Here is a 22,808-nt window from a genome sequence, read left to right on the forward strand (position 1 = left end):
AGTGACAGGCAGGCCTGATGTCAGCAACCTTTTTGAAAGGAAAGAGGGGGACAGATTTCACACAAGGGCCCTTGAGGGTTTCTGAGTATCCGTGGTTTCCTGTGAATGACTATAGTTTTGTGCTCCTTGCAAGGAAAGGAACGGAAAGGGAACCAACTCTGAGATTCCCACATATTCCACAAACACACTGCAGAACAGGAGAAATTATTCCCGCTTTACAGAACAGGAGACAGACCAGAGCAGTAAGCCTCCTGAGGGCAGGAACCATGTCTGTTGCTGTTGCTGCACACGCTGGAATCCCTGGTGCCTGCCAGGGGTCTGCACCAGGGGTTGATGAATGCCAAATGTGACTTGTTTGAGATCTTACAGCCAGAAGTGGCCCGGGGGAAATTCAAACCCAGATCTGCCAGACCCAAAGCCCTGGTTCCTTCTGTGATGCTGGGGAAATCTGCATCTCCATAGATTCCCAAAGGTCACTTAAAGGAGAATGCTGGATGCTCCAAAGTTTGAAAACTATGAGCAGATGCACTCCATCATGGGTTGGTATGCCCAAGGAAGTGTTAGCATGAAGGGGGCATGGCATGCAAACATATTCATGTGCCCAGGCATTGGAATTCAACAGAGAGCCTTTGAGACAACACGCCCTCCTTTTCATGCCCGGTAGAGGTCTCTTCTCCAACAGCCCTGGGTGCAAACATCTCTAAGGGAAGCCAACTCACCACCTCACGTCCCACTCTGACTGCCAGCAGGTTGTGCTGTAGGCTGGCCCAGTTAGCCATCACCCAGTGGTCTTTGTACTCTCTTTCTGTCCTCCACCAACAAGGCTCTTCAACATGACTACCTTCCAGACACTTGAGAACCTCTCTTTTATTTGCCAGCTCTCTTATTTATCTCTTCTGCTTTTCCTTCACACATTCTCGTGTGACACACTCTCAGTCCCCTCCCCCATCCCCATGGCTGTCAGCAAATGTGATCCATTGCATTTTGCTTCTCCTTTAAAAGCAGTGCAGTGGCATTCCAAGTGGGACAGACCAGTAAAGAGGCCAGCAGGAGAAATACCTCCCTCATCCTCAACACTCTTCTTCAGTTAATGTCACCTAAGATGACACCAATTTTCTTGGTAACTGTTCAGGTTGATTCACGTTGACTTTACAGTCAGCACACACCCCTGAGTCTTTCACACCTGCCCCATCCCGGGCATGTATAAAATTCCATTTGTTTAGCCCCAAGGTTCCAGATGTACATTAATCCTATTATATTTCATCTTGTTACATTCAGCCACCATGAATCCAAACTGTTTTGGGATCTTAGGAGATTCTAATTCTGTTATCCAAGATGTGAGCTGCCTCTGAAAGTTCTTCCTAGTCTCTAATAGAACTGTTGAAACAGAAGGGTCATGGGAGATTCTGGGACATGGATGGAACCACCCATCAGGCTGACATCCATCTGTTTGTTAGCAGCTTTAGGGCCACTCAGCACATCCCCAGCTGTCCCAGTGACACTGTCTCCAGCCCTCCTTGTTCTCAAGAGATCCATGAGCTGTCTACTCTGCTGCCTACCACAATGCCATGTGCTACCAACTTAGGAATCCTGTCTCCTCCCTCCAAAAAAGTACAATGAGTAGTCATCTTTTTTCTTGGTAAATCCATGCTGATTCCTAACGATCATCACTTTCTTTCCTAAGCCTTCATAAGCCATCCCTTTCCTTGTAGATGAGAGAAATTAACCCTGAGTCCAAAGCAGAAGCCTTCAGACAGCTGTACGTGTTAATTTATTATGCTGGGCATCTCCATTTGCCCCTCCACAGCCACCCCATCCTCCTCCCCACTGCTCTGTGCCCCAGGAAGCTGACCTTGTGGACCGCATTACTGGGCACCCTTGCCCTCTGGCTTCAGTTGGGTTCTGCCAGTGGGAGGCACCAGCAAGAGACAGGAGGGTGGGGCCAGGTGTGGTGGGTCACCTCTGTAATCCCAGCACTGTGGGAGGCCAAGGTGGGTGGATCACCTGAGGTCAGGAGTTTGAGACCAGCCTGGCCAACATGGTGAAATTCTATCTCTACTAAAAATACAAAAAATTAGCTAGGCGTGGTGGTGCGCACCTATAATCCCAGCTACTCAGGAGGCTGAGGCAGGAGAGTTGCTTGAAACCAGCAGGGTTGAGGTTGCAGTGAGTTGAGATCTAGCCACTGTGCTCCAGCCTGGGTGACAGAGTGAGACTCCATCTCAAAAACAGAGAGAGAGAGAGAGAGAGAGAGAGAGAGAGAGAGAGAGAGAGAGAGAGAGAGATGGGTGGGACAAGGTCAGGATATTTATTTATCCTCCTGGTTCTACTGTAATGGGCCCTTGCTTGGCTGTGTCTCTCCACTGCCCCTGTATCTAAGGCCATAGCCCCTGATGGATGGCTCTCTCCTCCAAATACTTTCTCTTTCACTTCGCCCCCTTTACCCTTCAGGCTCCCCCCGCTGCTAGCCCTGGAGGGCTTCATCTTGCCTTGTTAGCTTCCTTTAGCTTTACGCATAACTTGTAAGTAGTGACATTTCTAAATTCTGCTCAATTACCCCATTTGAGTGTGCCGTCTGTCTCCTGCCAGAACGCTGACCAATACACTCGTATTTTGAGTCATTGCCTAAAGACTTAGGCCTAACAGTGCTAGACGTGGGAGGGAGTGTAGGTGTTGGTGAGAATAGCATAAGAGTTAAAGGCACGGAATTTGTGGTCTAACTGACCAGGATTGAACTTGATTTCCACCGCTTTCCAGCTATAGTTACTGAACTTCTCTGAGCCTCTGCTTTCTCTTCTGTAAAATGGGAGCAGTAGTCCCTTCTCACAAATTCTTTGTCAGGATTTTATGCGATTATATTTGTGAAACATTAAATTTAGCATCAGGTGCATTATAAGCACTTGATAAATGTGTTATTCTGATTATTATTAAGACAGACTCTAACCATTGAGGGTATTGCTTTGGTGCTAGAATACGCTAGCAATAAGCTTCAAGGTTTTCCTGTTTATGTCCACCAGGGAATTTGGACCTCAGGTAATCTGCCCAAACCCTGCCCAAAGAGGAGTAAGAAAAAATAAGCATTGTTGTTGCTGTTATTTTATTAGCTAGACAGGCAGTCAATTCTATCACTTATTGTCAACATAATTTTTTAGCAAAGACTACTCTAGGAGGCTATAGTTACATTCTTTCTGACACCTTTCCCCTATCTCTTTTCTACATAATCTTAGAGTCCCCCAACCACCAAGGATGATTCCTACTGATTCAAACTAAGAAAATGTGGCACCTTTTAACCTCTGCCCTTACAGAGCTTCTCCCCACCACATCCACCCCCGCCCACAATGATATTCTTACCAAAATAAGCTCAGAAGAGAGTCTCTTAACTTTGTCCAAAAGCTAAATCTGAAAGAGGTTAAAGGTTCTCTGGTCAGTCGCATTTCACCCGACTATTTTTAGCTGATATAGGGCAAAACAAGGTTCCCCAAAGATCTGGGCCCTGTGAAAGCTGGAATTTCTGCCAAGATGGAGGAATACAGCTCTCCCTGTTGGAAAAGAGAGCACAATTCCCTCCTTCCTCACCCCGGGATACCTATTTGCTGCCAGTGAATCTCCCACCTACTCTGTCATGCTAGCATTTGATCACATTGGGTTCATATGTGCTTATTTGCTGCTCCAACCCCAATCCTTACTCCTGAGCCTTTACCACTCAACTATCAATGTGTCCACTCATCCTCTGGGCCATCTTGTGCCCTCTTATCCTCTATCTCCTGGGTCAGAAGCTTGGCAGTTTTCTGGATGTGACTCCTAATGGAAATCCATGACAAAAATGCCCTGGATTCTCAACCAGGGAGAGAAACTCCTCTTCTCAGCCTCTTCTGCCAATGTGCCCCACTCCTATTTCTCTCTCCTGAGAGCCCTAAGCCCTGCCATGTTCCTTCTGTCCTTTCAGCCCCTTTCTTCCCCTACTCACATAATGCACCAAGGGTAAGCATCTTCCTGCCCAGATATATCTGCCCTTTCACATACTCCCATGTGACTCTTTGACCTCTGTTGTTGGAATCTCTTGAGTTAGAAAACCAGAGATGTTTCCATGACTTTTAAGGCTTTTGTTGGCAAGACAGCAAGGAGAATGGAGTGAGGGGCCAAGCTCAGGCTTTCTGCCTGGCCCCGGAGGGCAATGCCATGGGAAGGTGACCTCGTCACAGGCCTGGGGGCTATCCCAGTGGGATGACGCCATTGGGTACTCTATCTCAGGCTCCTCTGTTGCCCTGCCCTTCAGGCAGGATATTGAGTTTTAAGTTAAAAGACAAGGATCGAGCTTCATCTTATGATTTATGGTTTAGGCCAGGGTTTCCAAAACTGTATAAAAAGTTATTCCTGGCCAAGTTCCCTATTAGTCATATGTGTGAAGTGGAAACATCACTTTATCAGAAATATACTTCCCCCAACCCATCCCAAACTGTGTCTATAATCAGGCTCTGGAGGGAAGACACTGGTATTAGAGCTGGTGTCAGGAGAAGAACTCAAGGGAAGATGCTTTACTAATAGGACTGTATGGCCCCGGCAGTGGTGATTATACCAAACACATATGGAAAGGGATCCTGGGGCAGCCAAAAGAATGATGAAAACTTCACATTGGTACTGCCCCTAGAGGTGCTTTTCCACGAATGGCTAGATTATGAATGTTTAAGCTTTCTTATTTAAGTGACCTTACTCCATCAGCACCCGTCCACTCTCTTCTGGTACCCATGCCCGTGTTTCTTGGGGAATCCCACACCATGCCCTGCTCTCAGTCCATGAGATTTCAGTGCAGCCAACTTTACCCCCAACTCAGGGTGAAGCACAGGAGCCAGGCCTAAGCCAATCAGAGCATTAGATTCTCTTGGGCATAGTGATTGGTTTAGGAATGGACATTTGATCAATCAGAGCCAGTGAGATACCTTAAGGTCTTCCCTAGGACTTCTGGGAAGGGGACTCACTCTTTCCCCCTTGAACCTGAAATCTGAGAGGTATAGAGCTGGAATTGCTGTCATTTTTCTGTCACATGAAACCCGACTCTGAAGCCAGCATAGCAGAGAGTAGAGCTGAGAGATTTTTCTGTCACATGAAACCTGACTCTGAAGCCAGCATAGCAGAGAGGAGAGCTGAGAGATGGAGAGTACCCAAGTCCTGATAACACATTATTTTATCCCTGAATCAATTTATATCTGATGCTGGCCCTAATTCTGGATCTTTTTGTTGCATGGGCCATTGGATTTCCCCTTTGCTAAAGCAGTTTGAGATGACTTTCTGTCCCTGGCAACCAAAGAGCCGTAGTTTACAGCTATTGTTTAAAAATACATTCCTAAGTGTAAATGGAACTAAGAGAAAGGAGACAGGGCCAGCAATAGATCTGTACTTTGCAAGCACAATCTATTGCTCAGGGGCACAGACAGAGGCATATCACATACTTAAATGTGAGGAGAGCAGTACCGGGAGGTCCTCAGACAGGAAGAGGGTGAACCCCAGGCAGGAAGTTCCATCAGCAAACATCATGTCTTTGGAAATGAAATTATTAAACAACCAGACCATTTCTATTGAGTTTAGTTTTTGTTGCACCCCTCTTGGTATGCTTAACATAGTAATAAGTATTACTGCTATAGTGAAACTCCCTTATTTATATCATCACAATTTCTATTTCCCTATTATTTACTCCCTTTTCCTATGAAATAATAAAAATATTTACTCATCATGAAATTACTTTCTCTAATTTAATCTGCTTTTCCCCCAGTGTATTATAAAGGTTCTCCAGAGAAACAGAACCAATAGGATCTCCCTCTATATATATAGATAGATTAGATATGGATATACATATGTAGATGTGGACAGAAGTGATGTCTGCCTCTTTCAGGGTTGGCCTTTTAAAGCAACTCAGCAACCCTCCAGCTCTCTCTTCCCTGATGACAGCAATCCTGAAGTCACGTGTTTCAGATGACATAGCCACTGCGATGCAGGGGTTTATTTGCCACAGCAGCATAACCTTTCACATTCTGACTAATGTAGATGTATCTAGAGAGGTGTAGCTATAGACGAGATGGAGAGAGATGGATTTAAGGGAATTGACATATGTGACGGCGGTGGAGGGAGGTGGCAAATCTGAAATTTTGCAGGAAGTTAGGTGGACTGGAGAGCAAGTAAGAGTTGATGCTTCAGCCTTGAGTCCAAAGGCTGGAAACTCAGACAGAATTTCTGAAACTCAGGCAGAATTTCTGTTGCAGTCTGGAGGCAGAATTCCTTCTTCTTCAGGAAACCTCAGCCTTTGCTCTTAAGGCCTTCAACTGATTAATGAAGTCCACACCTATTTTGGCAGTTTCTCTGCTTCACTTAAAGTCAGCTGGTTGTAAATGTTGACTTTATTGTAAATCAAATGTAAAAAATACCTTCACAGAAACATCTAGACAAGTATTTGACCAAATAGCTGGGCACCATAGCCTAGCCAAGTTGACACATAAAATTAACCATTACATCCAGCTGGAGCCAATATTCCCCCATGCTCCTCCATATATTAGTGAGGGTTCAGCTTTGGATTCCCAGGCCAATACCAAGGTAGACACTGCAAATAATGAACCCTTGACAAAGCTCTGTTAGTTCCCAGATGGAGGAAAATTAATGATGATTGCTCAATTCAGTCTGGACAGAATGCTTTACTATTTCTGTTGTGGTTAAAGTATGTAAGTCAGCTCTTATTTATTATATCTCCATTGGTTTACTTTTCACTGTTTGAGGAATTCTCCTCCCAGCTACCATGCTGGGAGGAAAGTGTAAGAAAAACACTTACACCCTGCCCCGTGGATCCCCAAAAACTAAGGATGTATCCACAGTCCTAACTGAAGGCAGATCAGCCTTCAATAAGGTAACTCCAGCAGGAAAAAGCATTTTCCCCGTTGTGAGGCCTGTGGGAGATCCTCATCTGAGGCAGATGGAAAGAAGCACTTCCCTGGCCTGGGTCTGCTGGGAAACAAGTGATTACCAGTCCTTGTGCTGTCCATGAAAGGGCCTCACCCCTGGCTGCTGAGGGTCTGGGAAATATCTGCTTCAATGAATACCCAGGTGCTCATTTTTCTTCTCCCCAGTTACCTGCTAAAGGCTCCATCTTGACCTCAACCCTGGGGTCACCCTCCAGGATACTTCCTCGAAGCAGCCACATTCCTGGGGGCATCTGTGCCAGGAGGGGATGGTGGGATGGCAAATCAGCAAGTCCTGTCAGTCCTCAGCACCACTCTGTCCACAGCCTCATGACAGTTTTGTCTGAGGACCTTCATTAGGCTTCAGGGCCTGTGGCTGATGACTCCAGGTCAAAGCCCCAGATGATACCTGCTCATCGAAAACCACGCATTCCACTCCACTTCCCGGCCTCCCCTGCCGTTAGGTGGAGGCCATATGACTAGATCCTGGCCAAACGGATGTGGACAGAGTCATGTCAGCCACTTTCAAGGCTTGCCTTTAAAAGCATCGCAGCAGCCCTCCAGCTCTGTCTGTGATGGCAGCAATCTTGAAGCCACATTTCAGGTGGCATAACCATTGAGACATGGGGATCTATTTGTTACTACAGCAGTAGCCATTCCCATTCTGACTAAGGTAGAGCATGAAGGGATTATGATCCATGGCTCCCCTCTGCCCCCCGAGTCATCTCACAGATGGCGGGCTGTTCTCCTGCACCCCCAGGCACGCTGATCCGTGACATTTCTCCCAATCGCTGGTTAAATGACCTCAGACACCTGCTGTGCGGAAGGTGACAGGTCAGGGGCAGCATCTGCATGTCTGAAGCAGCTCAGGATCTTCTCTGTGCCCAAATCCCCAAGAAAAGGCTAAAACTGGTAAAGTAATTGAACCAAGATGGGTTTTCCCGAAAGACCTTTTACAGCTTTGAGCTCATTAAGGAAAGAAAGAGGATTTCAAGACCTAAACAGTGCTGGATTCTTTCTATTTTAGTTGAAGTTGAAAAGACGATATCTTTGCTAGAGTCCAGAAAGAGTCTTATCTGTTGAAAACTCATGCAACTTAAAGTTCCTTCATCACGGAGAGCCTACCAGGCCTGCCACGTGGCATGACCCATGGATGTGGGTGGGACTGCTTGGTATTTTCAGACTGTTGGAAACAGTGGCCTCTTGATCTCAGAGAGAGCCAAATTAAGCTGATTTCACTATTTATAATCTCTCCGGAAATAAGCAAAGAAGAGAAGTCTAATTGCAAACAGACTGCACTTTACATAGGAAATATGTAGGCCCCCTGAGGCACCTAGAAAGTGTCTAAAGCCCTAACTGCCTCCCTGCCTCCCCTGCTTCCCTCTCCAGAGCACGTAGGCCACATCTAGAGAGGCCTGAGGCTGCAGAATGGCCTTGGACTGGCCAAACCAGCCCAGCCAGCCCCCTGGGCCTAGGGGCAGGGACTTTTGGATGAGAAACAGGAAGACATTTGCCCACAGCTTGAACCATGGCTTTGGGAAGACTCTTTGTTCTTTCTTCCCCATTATTTTGGGTTTTCTGGTCTTTATTCCGTGCTTGTCAAATTCCAGGCATGCAAGGCTTTCAAACACACTATCAAACCCGCCACTTACACACACACACACACACACACACACACTCCCCACCCCCATTGCATTCCCATCACAATCGCATTTGTAGCAGAGCCCTGGGATTTGTAACCAAGTGGGGCCCAGTAAGAGCTTTGTAACATTTCACATGGCCCCTGGCCTTCTCTAACAACTCCAGAGCTAAAGCCCCAGCCAGAACCCTGGGCCTTGCTGGCAGCTGTGCTGCCGGGTCACTGTGGGAGATGAGACAAGGACCTGCGACCTGCTGTGCCTCAGTTTCCCTGCCTGTCAGTTTGGACAACCATGACTGCAGCTAATTCTGAATTGTCTGCCTGCTGGTGGGACCAGGCCCTGGTGGGGGGGCTCAGATTAATGGCACGGAAGTCCCAGAATGAGTCAAAGAAGAGAGAGACCAAAATAGATCGGGAGCCAAGCGCCCAGAATGGCAGCCAGAGAAGATTAGACACGCTGCCGAGAGAACCGTCCCGATGACTTTATTGAGGGCTCTTGCTCATAAACAGCCACTATGTTATTGTAACTTCCACAGACCAGGCCGACCCTTCCTTGTGACGGGAAGTTTGGGATTGGAACCGTCCGTGGGCCCTGCTGTTGCTGAGGTCACCCTGGGAGCTGGGGCTCTTCCAAAGGAAATCAGCATGGGGCTCCGGGGCTTGGTGGAACAGTGGACAGATGGACGGTTTTTGAGTGAGAAAGTCATGGTTAGGAGTCAGGGAAGAGTGGCAAGTGCCCCCCGGCCCGCCCCTCTGCAGCTCAGCTGGTGGGACTAAGTCTTTCTTTATGGGCATTTCTGCTGAAAAGTCCTTCCTCCCTTACATTTGCTTCTTGGTCTCATGAATCCAAGGAGAGGGCACTAGGCCAGGGTGACAGATGTGGAAAAAGCCCAGAACTGCTGCTATAGTTCCCATCCCTGGGAGCCTCCAGTCGCCAGCCATGCCCAGCAATGGCTTTTCCTCTCACATCCTGACCCCTCACATCCTCTGTCTCATTGCACAGCCCTTGCCCTCCTGGCCACTTGCTACTTTTAATCCTCCTCTCATGTGGAGAGCAGCCCTGGCAGGTCCATCCACTCTCATCTTCCATTGGAGTGCTTCAGGCAACAATGGAAAAACTTAAGTTTGCCAGCAAAGTGGTCGAAGGCCAGAACTTGTCCATTTGAAGATAGAGACACAAATATCTCATTTCAGTACCAAAGACCGTTTCTTTCTTATCACTGCCAGCTCTCCACCACCCGTCCATCTCCTGCTCATCTCTGCTGGAAATGCTACTAGCCAAGGCGAGCCAAGCCAAACAGCTGTTCGTGGGCTCACAGACCCTCCAAGGATAAGGGTCTCTTCTGTGACAACCAGATTGCACCCTGATGCCAGCCAGCTCCTGGCATCTGCTGCTGGCCCCCGCAAGATGGTAGCCTGGAGAGATACAGCCCAAACGCCTGATCCAGTCTCTTCCCAGTCTAGCTCTGTTGGCAAAATGAAACTCCCTGCCAAGGGAAAGCCAGTTTGGACTGTCCAAGGGGCACCCATGATAACTGGGCAAACCATCCATCCTGGGTTGGTCCGTGTGCTTTGAGACTTACACTAGGTGGGCCAGTTGAGGAAGGAGATAGGAGGAAGAAGTCCAAGGCAAATGTCAGATTTTTAGACAAGCCACTGCTGGCAACGTGTCTTTATTTGGAAAATATTGCACAGGAACTTACAGTGAAAAAGAAGCTTTCAAAGCCCTACATAATGTAACCCTATCCTACCACATCTCCAGTTTGCTGTACCATGCCCTCCCCTCTGTGAATTCACCTTGGCCAGACATACAAACCCACCCCCTGTCCTCCTCCATCCCTGCTCTTTGTCCTTGCTCATTCCATTCCCTTTGCTTGAAATATCTGTCTAGACTGTGCCCATCTTCTAAGTGGTCCAGCTTCAACTCTGCTCTCTCCCCCAACACCCCCACCCTGACAACCTCTGGGGAGCATGGAGTTAGCATTGCCCCTCCTGTGCTCACTGCATTTTTTGCCTACCATAGACAGTTTAATTATTGAAAACCGCCTTGTATGTTCTGTTTCAGATATGTTGGCTTCAGTGAATCTGTGTGTCCCCTAACCTTGTCTCAGAATTCTTTATATGCCCCAAGGATGCCTCCACAGTGCTCTGAACACTGTAGGGCCTTAGGAAATACTGATGGCTTTGACTGGTTAACCAAAAAAAAAAAAAAATGTAAGTGATCAAAAAGATGCATAACCAGGAAGAACTATAATGTTCAGCAAAAACTGCGAGAGTGGTTCCAGGTGCTCCCTTCTTGGGGTCAGTGGTATAATGGGTTTTCCTTTCCAGACAGTCCCTTGATAGTCCTAGAATCCCACAGGACAGTTGGGTGGACAGTGTCCAGCAGGCAAACAAGACCATAAACGCAAAGCCAGAGAAGCTAAACAATGTTCGCTTTACAACTCCAGGTGATGATAATGGTATTTATAGACTCAGTGACATGTTTGAAGCTGTGAGTCCCAGAGGCTAATATTTTAAGCTGGATATCCTGAGACCCAGACGTTCTGTTTTTGTTCTCCTCCCCATCCTTCCCTCCTGTAACCCCTGGAACTTTCCATGCAATTTGGACAAAAGCATGAAACCTCTATTGTTTCTCAATCCTTACTAGTGCTAGGGAAGGATTTAAGAACCGCTTCATGGAAGGGTGACTTGTAATGAGTGGAAAACATTCTGAGGCCTTAAAATGACATTTGCCATTACACCAAAGCTTCCATCAGAGAATTTCAAAATTCTAGGCAGAGACAAGGGCCTTTCTGCCGTCAGAGAACTCCAATGGTAAAGGAGCTGGGGGTTGGAAGAGTGAGGCCTTATTTATAGATGAACTCATCTTGGCCAGAGGTTCTGGAGAGTCTAGGTCCACCTATTTAAGAACTGTCTTTCTCTCAGGTCCATTTTTATATTGGATAATCATTCCTGAGGCAAATCTATAAACAAAGGGTGGGAACCTAAAACTTGGCTAGTTATATAGCCCAGAATAAAATGGGGAAATCAGTGTTTTCCTTCAAAGCAATCTAGAAAGCACTAGCCAAAGAACAAATTGCAAACAGCTACACAAGCATCAGGGAAATCCCATTGATCATAAGAGATGGAAAATAACCATGAGATCATTGCACTCATCTCCCCCGGGGCCTGGACATTCAGGATGCAGCTTCACGGTGTCCCTTCAGAGGGTGTTACAGGCATTACCTTTCTCTTGCTTTGCACTGTGAATCGTGCTCCTGATTAGTCTGCACTACATCCCCCTGAAGACAGGCAGCAACCACAGAACACAGTACCTCATGCATGGGAATTAAGTCCAGAACATTCTCTACTAGGTGGGTTTTTTGCTGTTTGTAAACGACTCTAGATGTTCATCCACAGTTCACTCAACCGTGCTGACTGGTTTCATGCAGTAGCCAGAATTGGGCAAACTTAAACATGCACAAAATCCTGTAGTCACTTTAGGCCCAAGTCCAACATTTAGAAGCTATCAACAGAGGAAAAAAGTTGTACCTGTTTTCACGCTGAGAAAAGCAGATAGCTAATCTGTACCAGGAAAACAAACAAGAATAATGATCTGAAAATAACTTGGAAGGTTTTGTTTTCACCAAAGGAAGCATAAATAGTGAAACACATACACATAAGACATGCATGTACACACATATATATACATGCACACACATACATACATACACACATTGTACGCACACATATACATGCACACACATACATAAACACACTGTACACACAAATATATACACATATACATGCACACACATACATAAACACACTGTACACACAAATATATACATACATGCACACACATACACACACATACTGTATGCAAACATGTATACATGCACACACGTACACATACTGTATGCACACATATATACATGTACACACATGCACATACTATACACACATATGTATGTACACACATGTATGCACACATACACATACATATATACACATGTATGCACACACATACACATACTGTACATACACATATGTACATGCACACACACACGTACACGTACTGTGCACACACATATGTATACATGCACACACATACACATACTGTACACACATGTATATGTGCACACACACATGTATATGTGCACACACACATATACTGTACACACATCTGTACATGCACACGCATACACATACTGTACACACATATATACATCCACACACATATACACATACATACACATACTGTACACAGGTATGCGCACACTTGCATATATGTACATGCATACACACCTACACACACATACACAATACTGTACACACATATATACACACATACTGTATACACATATACATGCACATACACACATATACGTACATATATACATGTACACACATATGTACACACATGTACACACTATATACACATATATGCACACATTTACATATATACTTACATATACACACGTGTTTTCCTCCTAATTACAAAAATAAATACAGAAAAACACTACTAGAAAACAACATGTTATTGTGTTCCTTCCAGAATTTTTCTATCAGTAGTCACCTGTATTCTAATGTATCATACATATTATATGTTACATTATGTATCGTATAATATATAGATGAGGAGGTATATAGAAGTCTTTTTAGATATATTTAATGAATATATATTTGTATATTTTAAATAAAATTTTACATAACATATAATGTTACCAATTTTTTTTTATTTCTATCCTAAGGTAACATACTGGTTGTAGAAAGTCAGAAAATGTGTATGAGCAAAAGAAAAAGTGAAAATCATGCATATTCTCAGCATTCAGAAAAGAGTACTTTCATTTGCTGTATGCCCCCCTCACTTATTTAAATATACACCCCTAAGTATAAAATGGGAAGTCCCATTACACAGGAGTATGTGTGTAATGGGGCATATGTTCCATAAGTAGGCCAGGGGTATCACCAATGAGCGTCTTAAACCGCTGTTCCCTCTTTCCCTTGTAAGGCATCCCATGCTATGGTTTCCCAGCCACAGACCCACTTCTCCCTGTGGAAGGGGACGCCACCTGGACGATGGGCCGCTGCTCAGCCTTGGGGGTCCATGCTAACCCTCTTGAGTTGCTAGAGGCTTTGTGGAAAGACTTCTAAATTTTAAAATCTTCCTTTAAAGTGCCAAGTCAGATGGTCTGATAATGGGACTTTACCATAAGCCATAGTTCAGAAAAGACAGTCGACAGCCTAATAAAACTTCCCCTCAGATAGGAAGGGAAAGTAGACAGCTCTGCCCAGCCTGGAGGAGAAGCAAAGGAGAGAGAGGACAAAGGTAGCAGGTAGACAAGCAAGGCCTCTCCTGCCTCCCTTTCTTGGGATGATATCTCAGGGACTAGGGTGTCAGTAACAAACAGAGGGAGTTGGGGAGGGGTCTAAAACAATCTGGGTTAGGGCTCTGCTTTTCTGAGACATAGTTTGAGGAGAATCCAAGTCTCCTGAACTTATCTGGCACAGATCCAACATGGTGCCACAGGATGGTTTAGGAATGACAGAGGGAAGGGACTCAGTGTCCAGGCAAATGGGCATGAGATGGCCCTCCTATTCTCACAGCTTGCTTAGGCATCTAGGATATGCCTGATTCCTTTTTGGCCCCCAATACAGTAACGCAAAGTGCTAAGAGAAGGCCTGGGGTTGAACAGGCCACAGTTCTTCTCAACCTTCCATTCTAAGTCAAAGGAGAAGAAATACAGCTAATACACTCACTTTCCAATGCCGTTCAATTCCATTTGATGGAGTTCCCACCTGCCTTGAGGAATAAACTGTCTTTCAAGTTTAATTCATTATATTCCATTGTGGTACACACATCAGATTAAGGTAGATACTGGGGGACTCCAGAGATGGGGACAATTCCACAGACACTCTGCCATTGCCTTGGGCCTTCAGAGCTCCGAGATGGTTAGCCCAGGCATTGTTCTCTCATCCTATTTCTAATGGTCTTTATCTTCTCCCTGCTCCTCCAGCCCAGCCACATCCTCTTCTCAATCCTCCATCTCCACCTGCTTCATTCAACCTCTCTTCCATCCCCTGCTTCTGTGAGCCTTGGAGTGCTTATGGCAATAGTCAACCTAGGGCAGATAGGGCCAGGCCTTGAGGCTATGGTGAGAAAGTCAGAAAAATGGAACTAGAATGATAATTGGGGTGGAACATTAATAATAATACCTACTATCATTATTACTATTATTTCACTTATAATGATTCTTACTATGTGCCAGGCACTGGTTTAAGCATTTTACATGTATAGTATGAGCTCATACACTTGTGTTAACTCATATAATTAACTCAACTCAAATGCATGAGTTCACACTGCATATGTTACAGCCTATGGGGTAAGTGCAACTATGATCCCACTTTAGAGATGAGGAAACCTAGGCACAGAGAGGTTAAAGTGCCTTGCCCTGGGGGTCATTCAGCTGGTACATGGAAGCTAGAACCCCACCACAGCAAGCTGGCTGTAGACCCTCATAGTAAGCCACATTTGGGGACACCAAGCAAGCTAGACCAAGGCAAGTGGCTGCATTTGGTTTGGGAATGCAAGCTGACCCACGGAGGTCCCAGAGAATCAGAAACAATCCATAATAACTTTCAGGAGATTTGCTAGAAGCCAGGGAGTTTAGAGTGTCTATGGCTCCTGCTTTGTAGTTCTGGAAACTAAAGCTGGGGAGTTAGGGCTACGTGACATGCCTGCAGTTGCAAGAAGTAGCTGCAAGAGAGTGGAATTTGCATCTGCACTGCACACTAGGTGGGGCAGAGCCAACGTTCAGGAAGGTGTACATGTCTACACCTGCACAGGCGCTTCTGGAGGAGGCAGGCGTGGCAAGCCCCCTGCTGAGGAATCCAGCCAGGGAAGGCATCCTTTGTCTTGCTCTGGTGGCTTTCAAGCAAAGAGCCCAGTGTGTTTTGCAGGCGTCCATTCATGAGCTTAGCTCCTGAGCTGCACTGACTGGATGACGGGCGTCCCCGCCCAGCAGCCAGAGACTGTGTCTCCACATGCAGGCAGGGCCAGCGTGAGGTCAGGATTAACCAGAGAAGCCGTGCTCTTCTTGCAGCGCCACACTAGGCTGGGCGGGAGGCCTGCTGAAATGACTGGTCCTTGGAAGCACAAAGCATGGAGCTCCCACAGCCAAAGGCCCCAGAGGTTCATCACGAGGGGCCTGTGAGGGGAGCCAGCTATGCTCCCCCCGTCACAGATGAGGAAACTGAGGCTCAAAATTAAAGCTGGAAAATGATTTCTGGAACCTCAAATCAAGTCTACTGTCCCCTATTCCAGGTCTATCTTCCCATATACCATGCTGTTTTGGGTACCCATGCCATTTAAAATATCAAGCAGAATGGGGACTTCTTGAGCCTAAATCAGGCTCACCCCGGGGAACAAGTTCAGAGGACCCCATCAGTATCCAGGGCAGAATATTCATTTGCCCAGTGACGGATGCATTTGGGCCCCGCTTGGAGGCGGGAGAGAATCCTTGTGCACCCTGCAATTGCACTGCTGCTCCGGCCCGGGCCTCTTCACATTGGACATAACATTTTCATACGTGCTCCCTCCTGTATGTAGTGTCTCTTCTCTTCCAAGCCCCTCTCCTTTAGATGCCCACTGAAAACCCATCTCCTGTAATGAAACCACAACTATCTTCCTGGAAGGAAAATTACATCACCTCACCCATTTGCCCTTTTGCTCCTCCTTGGTTCTAAACCCTGTAGTTCTCAACTCAGGGTATCTTGTGAATCCTTGTGTCCTTTATTCTTGGGCATGGCTTCAGCGTGGGTGTCCTCCCCCGTATATACTGTCTTACGTGTTGAGGCATGTTTGTGGTTATTTTGCCCAAGGGAAGACACCATCCGTATAGTAAGGCATTGGCGTCATTCCAGTGGCTTCTGGATCTAGCTAGGGCCATGATGGTGTCAGTCCCCGTTGGGTAGGTGTTACTGCTGTAGGCCTCTTTGCAGGGCCCCATTGCAGGCTGATAAGATGCCATCTGGGTACACAGAGGTCTTCTGCAGGCTGGCCTTTTTCCCAGCTCTTCCAGCTGTGTTTTTCCCCCTACCCAAATGCTCCAGCTCCACCTCCACTTCCACCTCCACAGTGCCATGAATACTGACTCCCTTTCCCGTGCCAGGCTCCGTGCTAAGCACTTGCCATGCTTTATCTCGTTAACCTGCACTACAACTTTAAGAGGTGGATATTTTTATCCACATTTTACAGATAAGGAATATGAGACTCAGAGAGATAAAATAACTTGCCCAAGGTTACATAGCTAATAAATGGCGGGGCCTGGATTTGAACCACCACGTTCTTAACCGCTGAGCTCCACCACCTCGTTCAGTCCATGTCGGCTGGTCCATGGCCCATCCTCAGAGATGCCTGTTTTTGCAGTGAACACCCCCTCAAGTCTTTGACAACACCCTTACCTCCTCGGTTTACCCTTGTGTGCCCTGAGCCAAATCTGAACCTGTTGAGCTTGATCAAAGAATGAATTGTTATTTGAAAGAGAAAACAAAAGGTGAGGATGACTCACTTTACGCTCTTCTTTGAGCCACTATTTATTGAGAGCTTTCTGTGTCTCTAGCACTGTTCTAGGTCTCACATGAAATAAAAACCCCTGCCCTCATGGAGATTACAGTCTAGTGAATGAATAGCATGCCTAGTGCTGACAGGCTCTAAGAAGAAAGGCCCATCCAGAAGGAGGAGTGAGCGCCCTGGGAAGTAGGGGGGTGGCTGCCTCCCTGCCCTGGCAGCGGAGGGATGACCTGAGGCCTCAGCTTTTCATGGGGATGGGTCTTGTTCCAAGGCAGAGAGTGCTGGTGAGGCCGTGAGGGTTTCAGGGGCACAGAGGTCTCCAAGCCTTCTCATTTCTGCTGGTGGTGATATGGAGCCCTAGGTCTAGGCAGAGGCAGTCCATCTGGAACTCTAGCTTCTGTGGCATGAAATGGCCTTGTTGAACATGATAGTGTATACAGATTATCTCCAATTATCAGTGAGTGAAGGAGCCCTTTACGAAATTTTAATTCTTCCTCTGCCCAGATGCTCCAGCTCCACCTCCACCTTCACAGGAATCATAACCAGATTTCCTGTTCTGATCCACCTCTTCCCTTCTCCCTTCTCCCTCCTCCCTGCCCCTGCCCCCACCCCCTCAAATTGGTCTGGCCTAAGGCCATGCAGAGTAATTAACCTAAACCCAACAAATATAATTAGAAAAGTAAATATGTTAGCCAAAGCAGTCTTATACTATATTTCAAAATCAAATGTAAGTAATGTAAGTACACGGTGGGAGGTGCAAAGGCTTCCCGAGCACCAGGTCCTTCGCACCTATCATCTCCTTAAACTAACCCTCACTGCAAACTTATGATCTAGGCTTTATCATCCCCATTTTGTAAGTTTAAACAAACAAACAAACAAACAAAAAACCCCAGGCTTAAAAAGGTAAAGTAACATTACCAACATTACATAAATGTCAAGGTTGAGTTTTTAACCAAAGTATGTCTGACCCACAAGTCTGTAGTAGTTCTGTCCCCATCTAGTCCCAGGGTAGCCATTTATGCAGAAACAGTAATCTTGGGCAAACTACTTTACCTTCCACTGCCTCAGTTTCCCATCTGTAAAATGCGCCCAATGCTGATAGCTAACTTTCCCCTCAACCTCAGTTCTGTTCTGGTGATCACATGAACTGGTGTCTAGGAAAGGCCACAGAACTTTCAGGTACTGTGAAAATACAGTATTAATCCTACCCTTGAATTTAGAAGTGATTATGGCTTTTCCGCCATTTAACCTTGTTGGTATCCAGTTCAGCATATCTGGTTTATTTTTCATATTCCTGTTCTGAGGGTAGTCTCTGGCTGCTGACTGTAAAATCTGTGTTGCTCTCTCTCCAGGAATTAGCATCTCCTCTTCCACAGCTGTACTTCAGCTGTACCTCAGGCCCCTGATTGCCAAGTTGTAGGTGTTCTATAACGTTCTTTCTTCTGGAATCCCAAGCGAGTAGTCCATATGCACTTCTTTCCAGTAGTGTGCTGGTAAATGTTTAACAGCTGGGTTTCCAATTGTGAATCTGATGCGAATGTTGGTTAATGATTACATCTACAATAATAAGATAAAAGTGAAACAACAAAGATGCATTTTGGAACTTCACTGGTTTTTTTCCATATGAGCCACTTTTTTGCTGAATCAGGTAATCGTTTTCAAAAACTAGAAAAATATTACCTCAATATATTATGTGATTCACAATGTCACTGCTACAGACACAGCACACTTTTACGTCTAATCTTACTGTATTAACATTTTCTCTAGCACTTCCATAAGTCTAGATAATCAACACAACAATAAATCAAGCCCTGAGTATAGAGTGTGCCAATTTCTGTGGTGTAAATATTCTCACCACGGCCAATTTCAAGCAACCAATGTGATGTTACTGACTGTGGAATTGGGAAGAGAGTCAGTAGTATACTACGCTATAGTCTTCCCACCATATGTGTAATAAACATAACTCAAGCACATAGATGATAGTAAACTGTAGTTTAAAAAAATTAGGATCTGATCTGTTGTTAGTATTTATTACCTTTTTAAAATATAATTAATTATATGTTTATATCATTTAATTTTTAACAATGCCTGTGTTCAACAACCAGCTTGCAAAATTCCTGAAAATTTGCCAATCAGCTTTCACAAGCCAACGCAAGCTTCAGCACACCACCGTCCCGTTCCTCTTCCCGTTAGCCCAGATGGGTCCCATGCTATCTGATGGCCACACCCTTTGTTAAATAGCTCCAGTTAGTCCTGATCCACGCAAATCAAGAGAACATTAGTCAATGCCCAGCTTCTCCAAATAAACAACGTCAACAGCTTCAGTCCAGTGGAGTGACTTAATGATCTGTTTCCTTCAATAAACTGTGATTTCTGAACTCAATTCAGATACCTGAGCATCGCAGTAAGCTGAGAGTGAGGCCCAGAGGCGTTCATAATGTAATATACTAAGTTTAAACTTGGCAAGCAGATGACATTGTGAGAAATGGCTTTTTTTAGGCCGATTTTGGGAGTTTGGGGTGTTTTTTTAAGAGTTAAGCCAAGGCAAAAAAATAACCCTTGCAACACATCACTTCACAGCTGGTCAGCCCAGGAGAGGCTATTCTGGGATATTCAAGCTAAAGAACCTCTTTTTAAACTCCAGGCAAACTGGAATCAGGATGCAGGGTTTTTATTTTTGTCTGTCATGGATTTACTCTGTCCAGTAATCCTGTACAGTAATCTCTGTCCAGTTTGTTCCCTGGGTGGGCCTCAGTTTACCTTCTGGAGAAGTCAAGTCAGCTGCCTTTACCTAGGGCATTATTCGATTTTTGAATTGTGGAGACTGAAAAAAGATAGTTGCTAGGGTTTATCAGAGGGTTTGGAGTGTCTACTCGAGGTGTTCCAAATCAGTGGAGAGTCAGAGAGGGGTGAAGTTGAAGTAGGATCTTATAAGAAATGACAAATGAACAAGATGTAAGAGAGAGGAGGAGGAAGAGGAATAGGAAGGTGAAGGAGGAGCAAGGGCCTCCAAGCAACGTACCATGAAAACGTCGGGCAAGTGGCTAAACTGTGCGTCCAGTGTTCACTTTGCTAAGACAGAGAGTGAGGGCATGATTTAGTTACAGAAGAAAAGGCAGGCAAGATGGAGCAGGCAGGTGCCTTTTGTCTGGGTTTGACAAGAGAGTTTCCTGGGTAGGGAAGGAATGTGATCAAAGTTATGATTCTAAGACCTGCCTGGAAGATGACCAGGGAGTGGGCAAACTTGGAAGCAATACCAGCCTCCCAAACACCTGTGTAATATCGTGTCCTGCCACTGTATAAATAACCTCCCTCCTGTTCATCAGTAGGCTTTGTAGTTCTCAGCCTCTCTCCTCTGTTGAAAGTGTGAGCCAGCCCTTTGCATGAAGAAGCATTAGAAGGGATCACTGCATACTTCTTTAATTGTCAAGAATGCATACCTGCCATGCATATGAAAGATATAGTGGACTTTGGGGACTGGGGAGTAGAGCAGGTTGGGAGTGGGGTGAGGGATAAAAGATTACACCTTGGGCACCGTGTACACTGCTTGGGTGATGGGAGCATCAAAATCGCAGAAATCACCACTGAAGAACTTATCCATGTAACCAAAAACCACTCGTACCCCCAAAAATATTAACATTAAAAAAAAGAATTCCCACCGTGCCTTAAACTTATGTCATCTCACTTTTTTTGTCAGCAGCCTAGAGGGAAGGGGACACAATCCCAATTTTAACACCAAAGCAACTGAGACCTACAGATATTAAATGACTTGCTCCAGATTACAACTGAGACTCAAACCCATCGCCTGGCCACAAGTCTGGTGCTCTATCTACACCAATCTGTCTCCAGTAAACCTAACTAGCTAGTCAACTTTTCCCATCCATAGGCCAGACACCTTTTGAAATAACAAACCATCTGATCTCTAGAAAAACTGAAAGGCCAGTTCCAGTTGTCAGACACGCCAAGCTCGAGGGAGTCTCTCCCAAAAGTTCTCTGGAAAGCCCAGGGATTCCGAATTCCAAAGCCAGCCAAATTTGAATTTCCTCTATAAAGAGATAGTCCCTCCTGGTTTAGAACATAACCTTCCTCATTAGGCTGGTTCCATGTTTTGTAATAACTTTTGCTTACACCACAAAATTGTCATAGATTATGAAAACACAAAGGCCTTGGAAAAAAGGCCCAGAGCCCCCTGGAAGTCATTATTTCTTCCTTTAGCAATTGCTGAGTTAAGCACCATAAATATGGTTCCCATCCTGCTCCCCTTCCCCCGCCCTCCCCGCCCCCCACGATCTGCTGGACATATGTTAGGAAGAAAGCAGGGACGTGGGGGTGGAAGAAGACTCGCATGTCGTGAATCTTGAGCACTGAAAAGAAAAAGTGGGGAGAGGGCGGGGAGTTTGCGGCCCTGGAAATGGAATCTCTGAAGGATTTATTGCCTTTGAGTATCTCACAAGGCTTTTTTTTTAAATAAAAATCTGTAGCTTATGGCTTTTTTTTTTTTTTTTTTTTTTTTTTTTTTTTGTATAGGGCAGTAAACAAGAGCTCTGAAAGGGGAAGGAAGCCGGGAGAAAGCCAGCTCCATTAGTCACGCAGCAGCATATCCTGTCACAAAGGACCCCAGTTGAGTAATCGCCCAAAATATGCCTGTTATTTTTTTCTGTCAGAAAAAAAATGGGGCCTGCCAAAATGTACTGTAAAAAAAAAAAAAAATCTGGTGTCTTAGGCCCAGAGAGGGAAAAGAAAATAAAGAAGAAACAGTCATAATTTCACAGTGCTCTTCAAACCCTCTCCCCAGCTTACCTGGAAAAGAAAAAGCCTTCAGACTCTTCACCACGACAGAGCCTGCCAGGCTTGAAGAAAGCTACAGCCTTGGGATGGTCCAGGTCTCAGAGTCTTCATAGCTACTTGGTGCCAAGAGCTTAAAAAGAGGAGGGGTGGTCGGGGAGAGTGGAAGAAGGACAGCACGGGGGGAGAGAAAAAATGAACAGAAAGGGACCCAGGATATTGAACAAGTCCTTTGACGAGCTTTAAATGGGTGAGGCATTGCTCATAGGGAACCCGCAGGAGCCCACACCAGTTCCATGAGTATTGCATGAGCCCAGCAGGGGCCAGTGACTTCCAGCCAATGGCCGAGCCTGCTTCGTAAGCTTTTCTGATGGCCCCAGCAAAACCAGCACTGTCTCAGGCCTCCACCATGCCCTGTGGGTGTTTGGGCCACAGACTGGACAACAAGGACTTGTGCAGAAGGACATCGGACTCTGGAGAGGTCTGAAACAAGGGGTGGGGAGAGACAGGCTGGTCAGAGCTGCCTGCAACCTCCCGTATTCTCCTGGATTGGCTTTCCAAAACCCGGGCTGACAGGCTCTTGGTAGGAAAACAGGCCCAGCAAACAAAGGTATTCTCAAGCCCAGTTCAGTCACTGCCTCTGTCCCATGCTCTTAGTCTCATGGCTCTCAGGAGCAGGACACAAGAGACGGTTATGCCCAAGCACAGAACACTCTTGGAAAGCCATCCTTTCCCTTCTGCTGACATTCTGACCCCCTCAAGGGTTGTCCATGGGGAACAGGCTTTCTGCACCCAATTGACCAAAAAATAACAGAAGCCTTCTCCTTAAGAAAGAGAGCAGACCAGTCACAGTGGCTCACACCTATAATCCCAGTGCTTTGGGAGG

The 22,808-nt window shown here is 45.9% G+C and overlaps 1 protein-coding gene across 2 annotated transcripts in view; it reads left to right on the top strand.

Annotated features, from left to right (window-relative positions):
• Positions 1–22,808, top strand: part of RAD51B (RAD51 paralog B) — a 909,884-nt gene that overhangs the window by 841,078 nt on the left and 45,998 nt on the right. Inside the window, exon 11 of one of the 2 annotated variants that reach the window (XM_055362180.2) lies at positions 21,665–21,975. The exons of the other annotated variant lie outside the window; for it this stretch is intronic. Within the exon in view, the coding sequence (XP_055218155.1) occupies positions 21,665–21,672 (8 nt within the window). The 3' untranslated portion in view covers positions 21,673–21,975. Of the gene's footprint in view, positions 1–21,664; positions 21,976–22,808 lie in introns of those variants that run through there. 2 annotated transcript variants of the gene reach the window in all.

The sequence above is a fragment of the Gorilla gorilla genome, chromosome 15, assembly GCF_029281585.2.
Source record: "Gorilla gorilla gorilla isolate KB3781 chromosome 15, NHGRI_mGorGor1-v2.1_pri, whole genome shotgun sequence".
Lineage (NCBI taxonomy): Eukaryota > Metazoa > Chordata > Mammalia > Primates > Hominidae > Gorilla > Gorilla gorilla.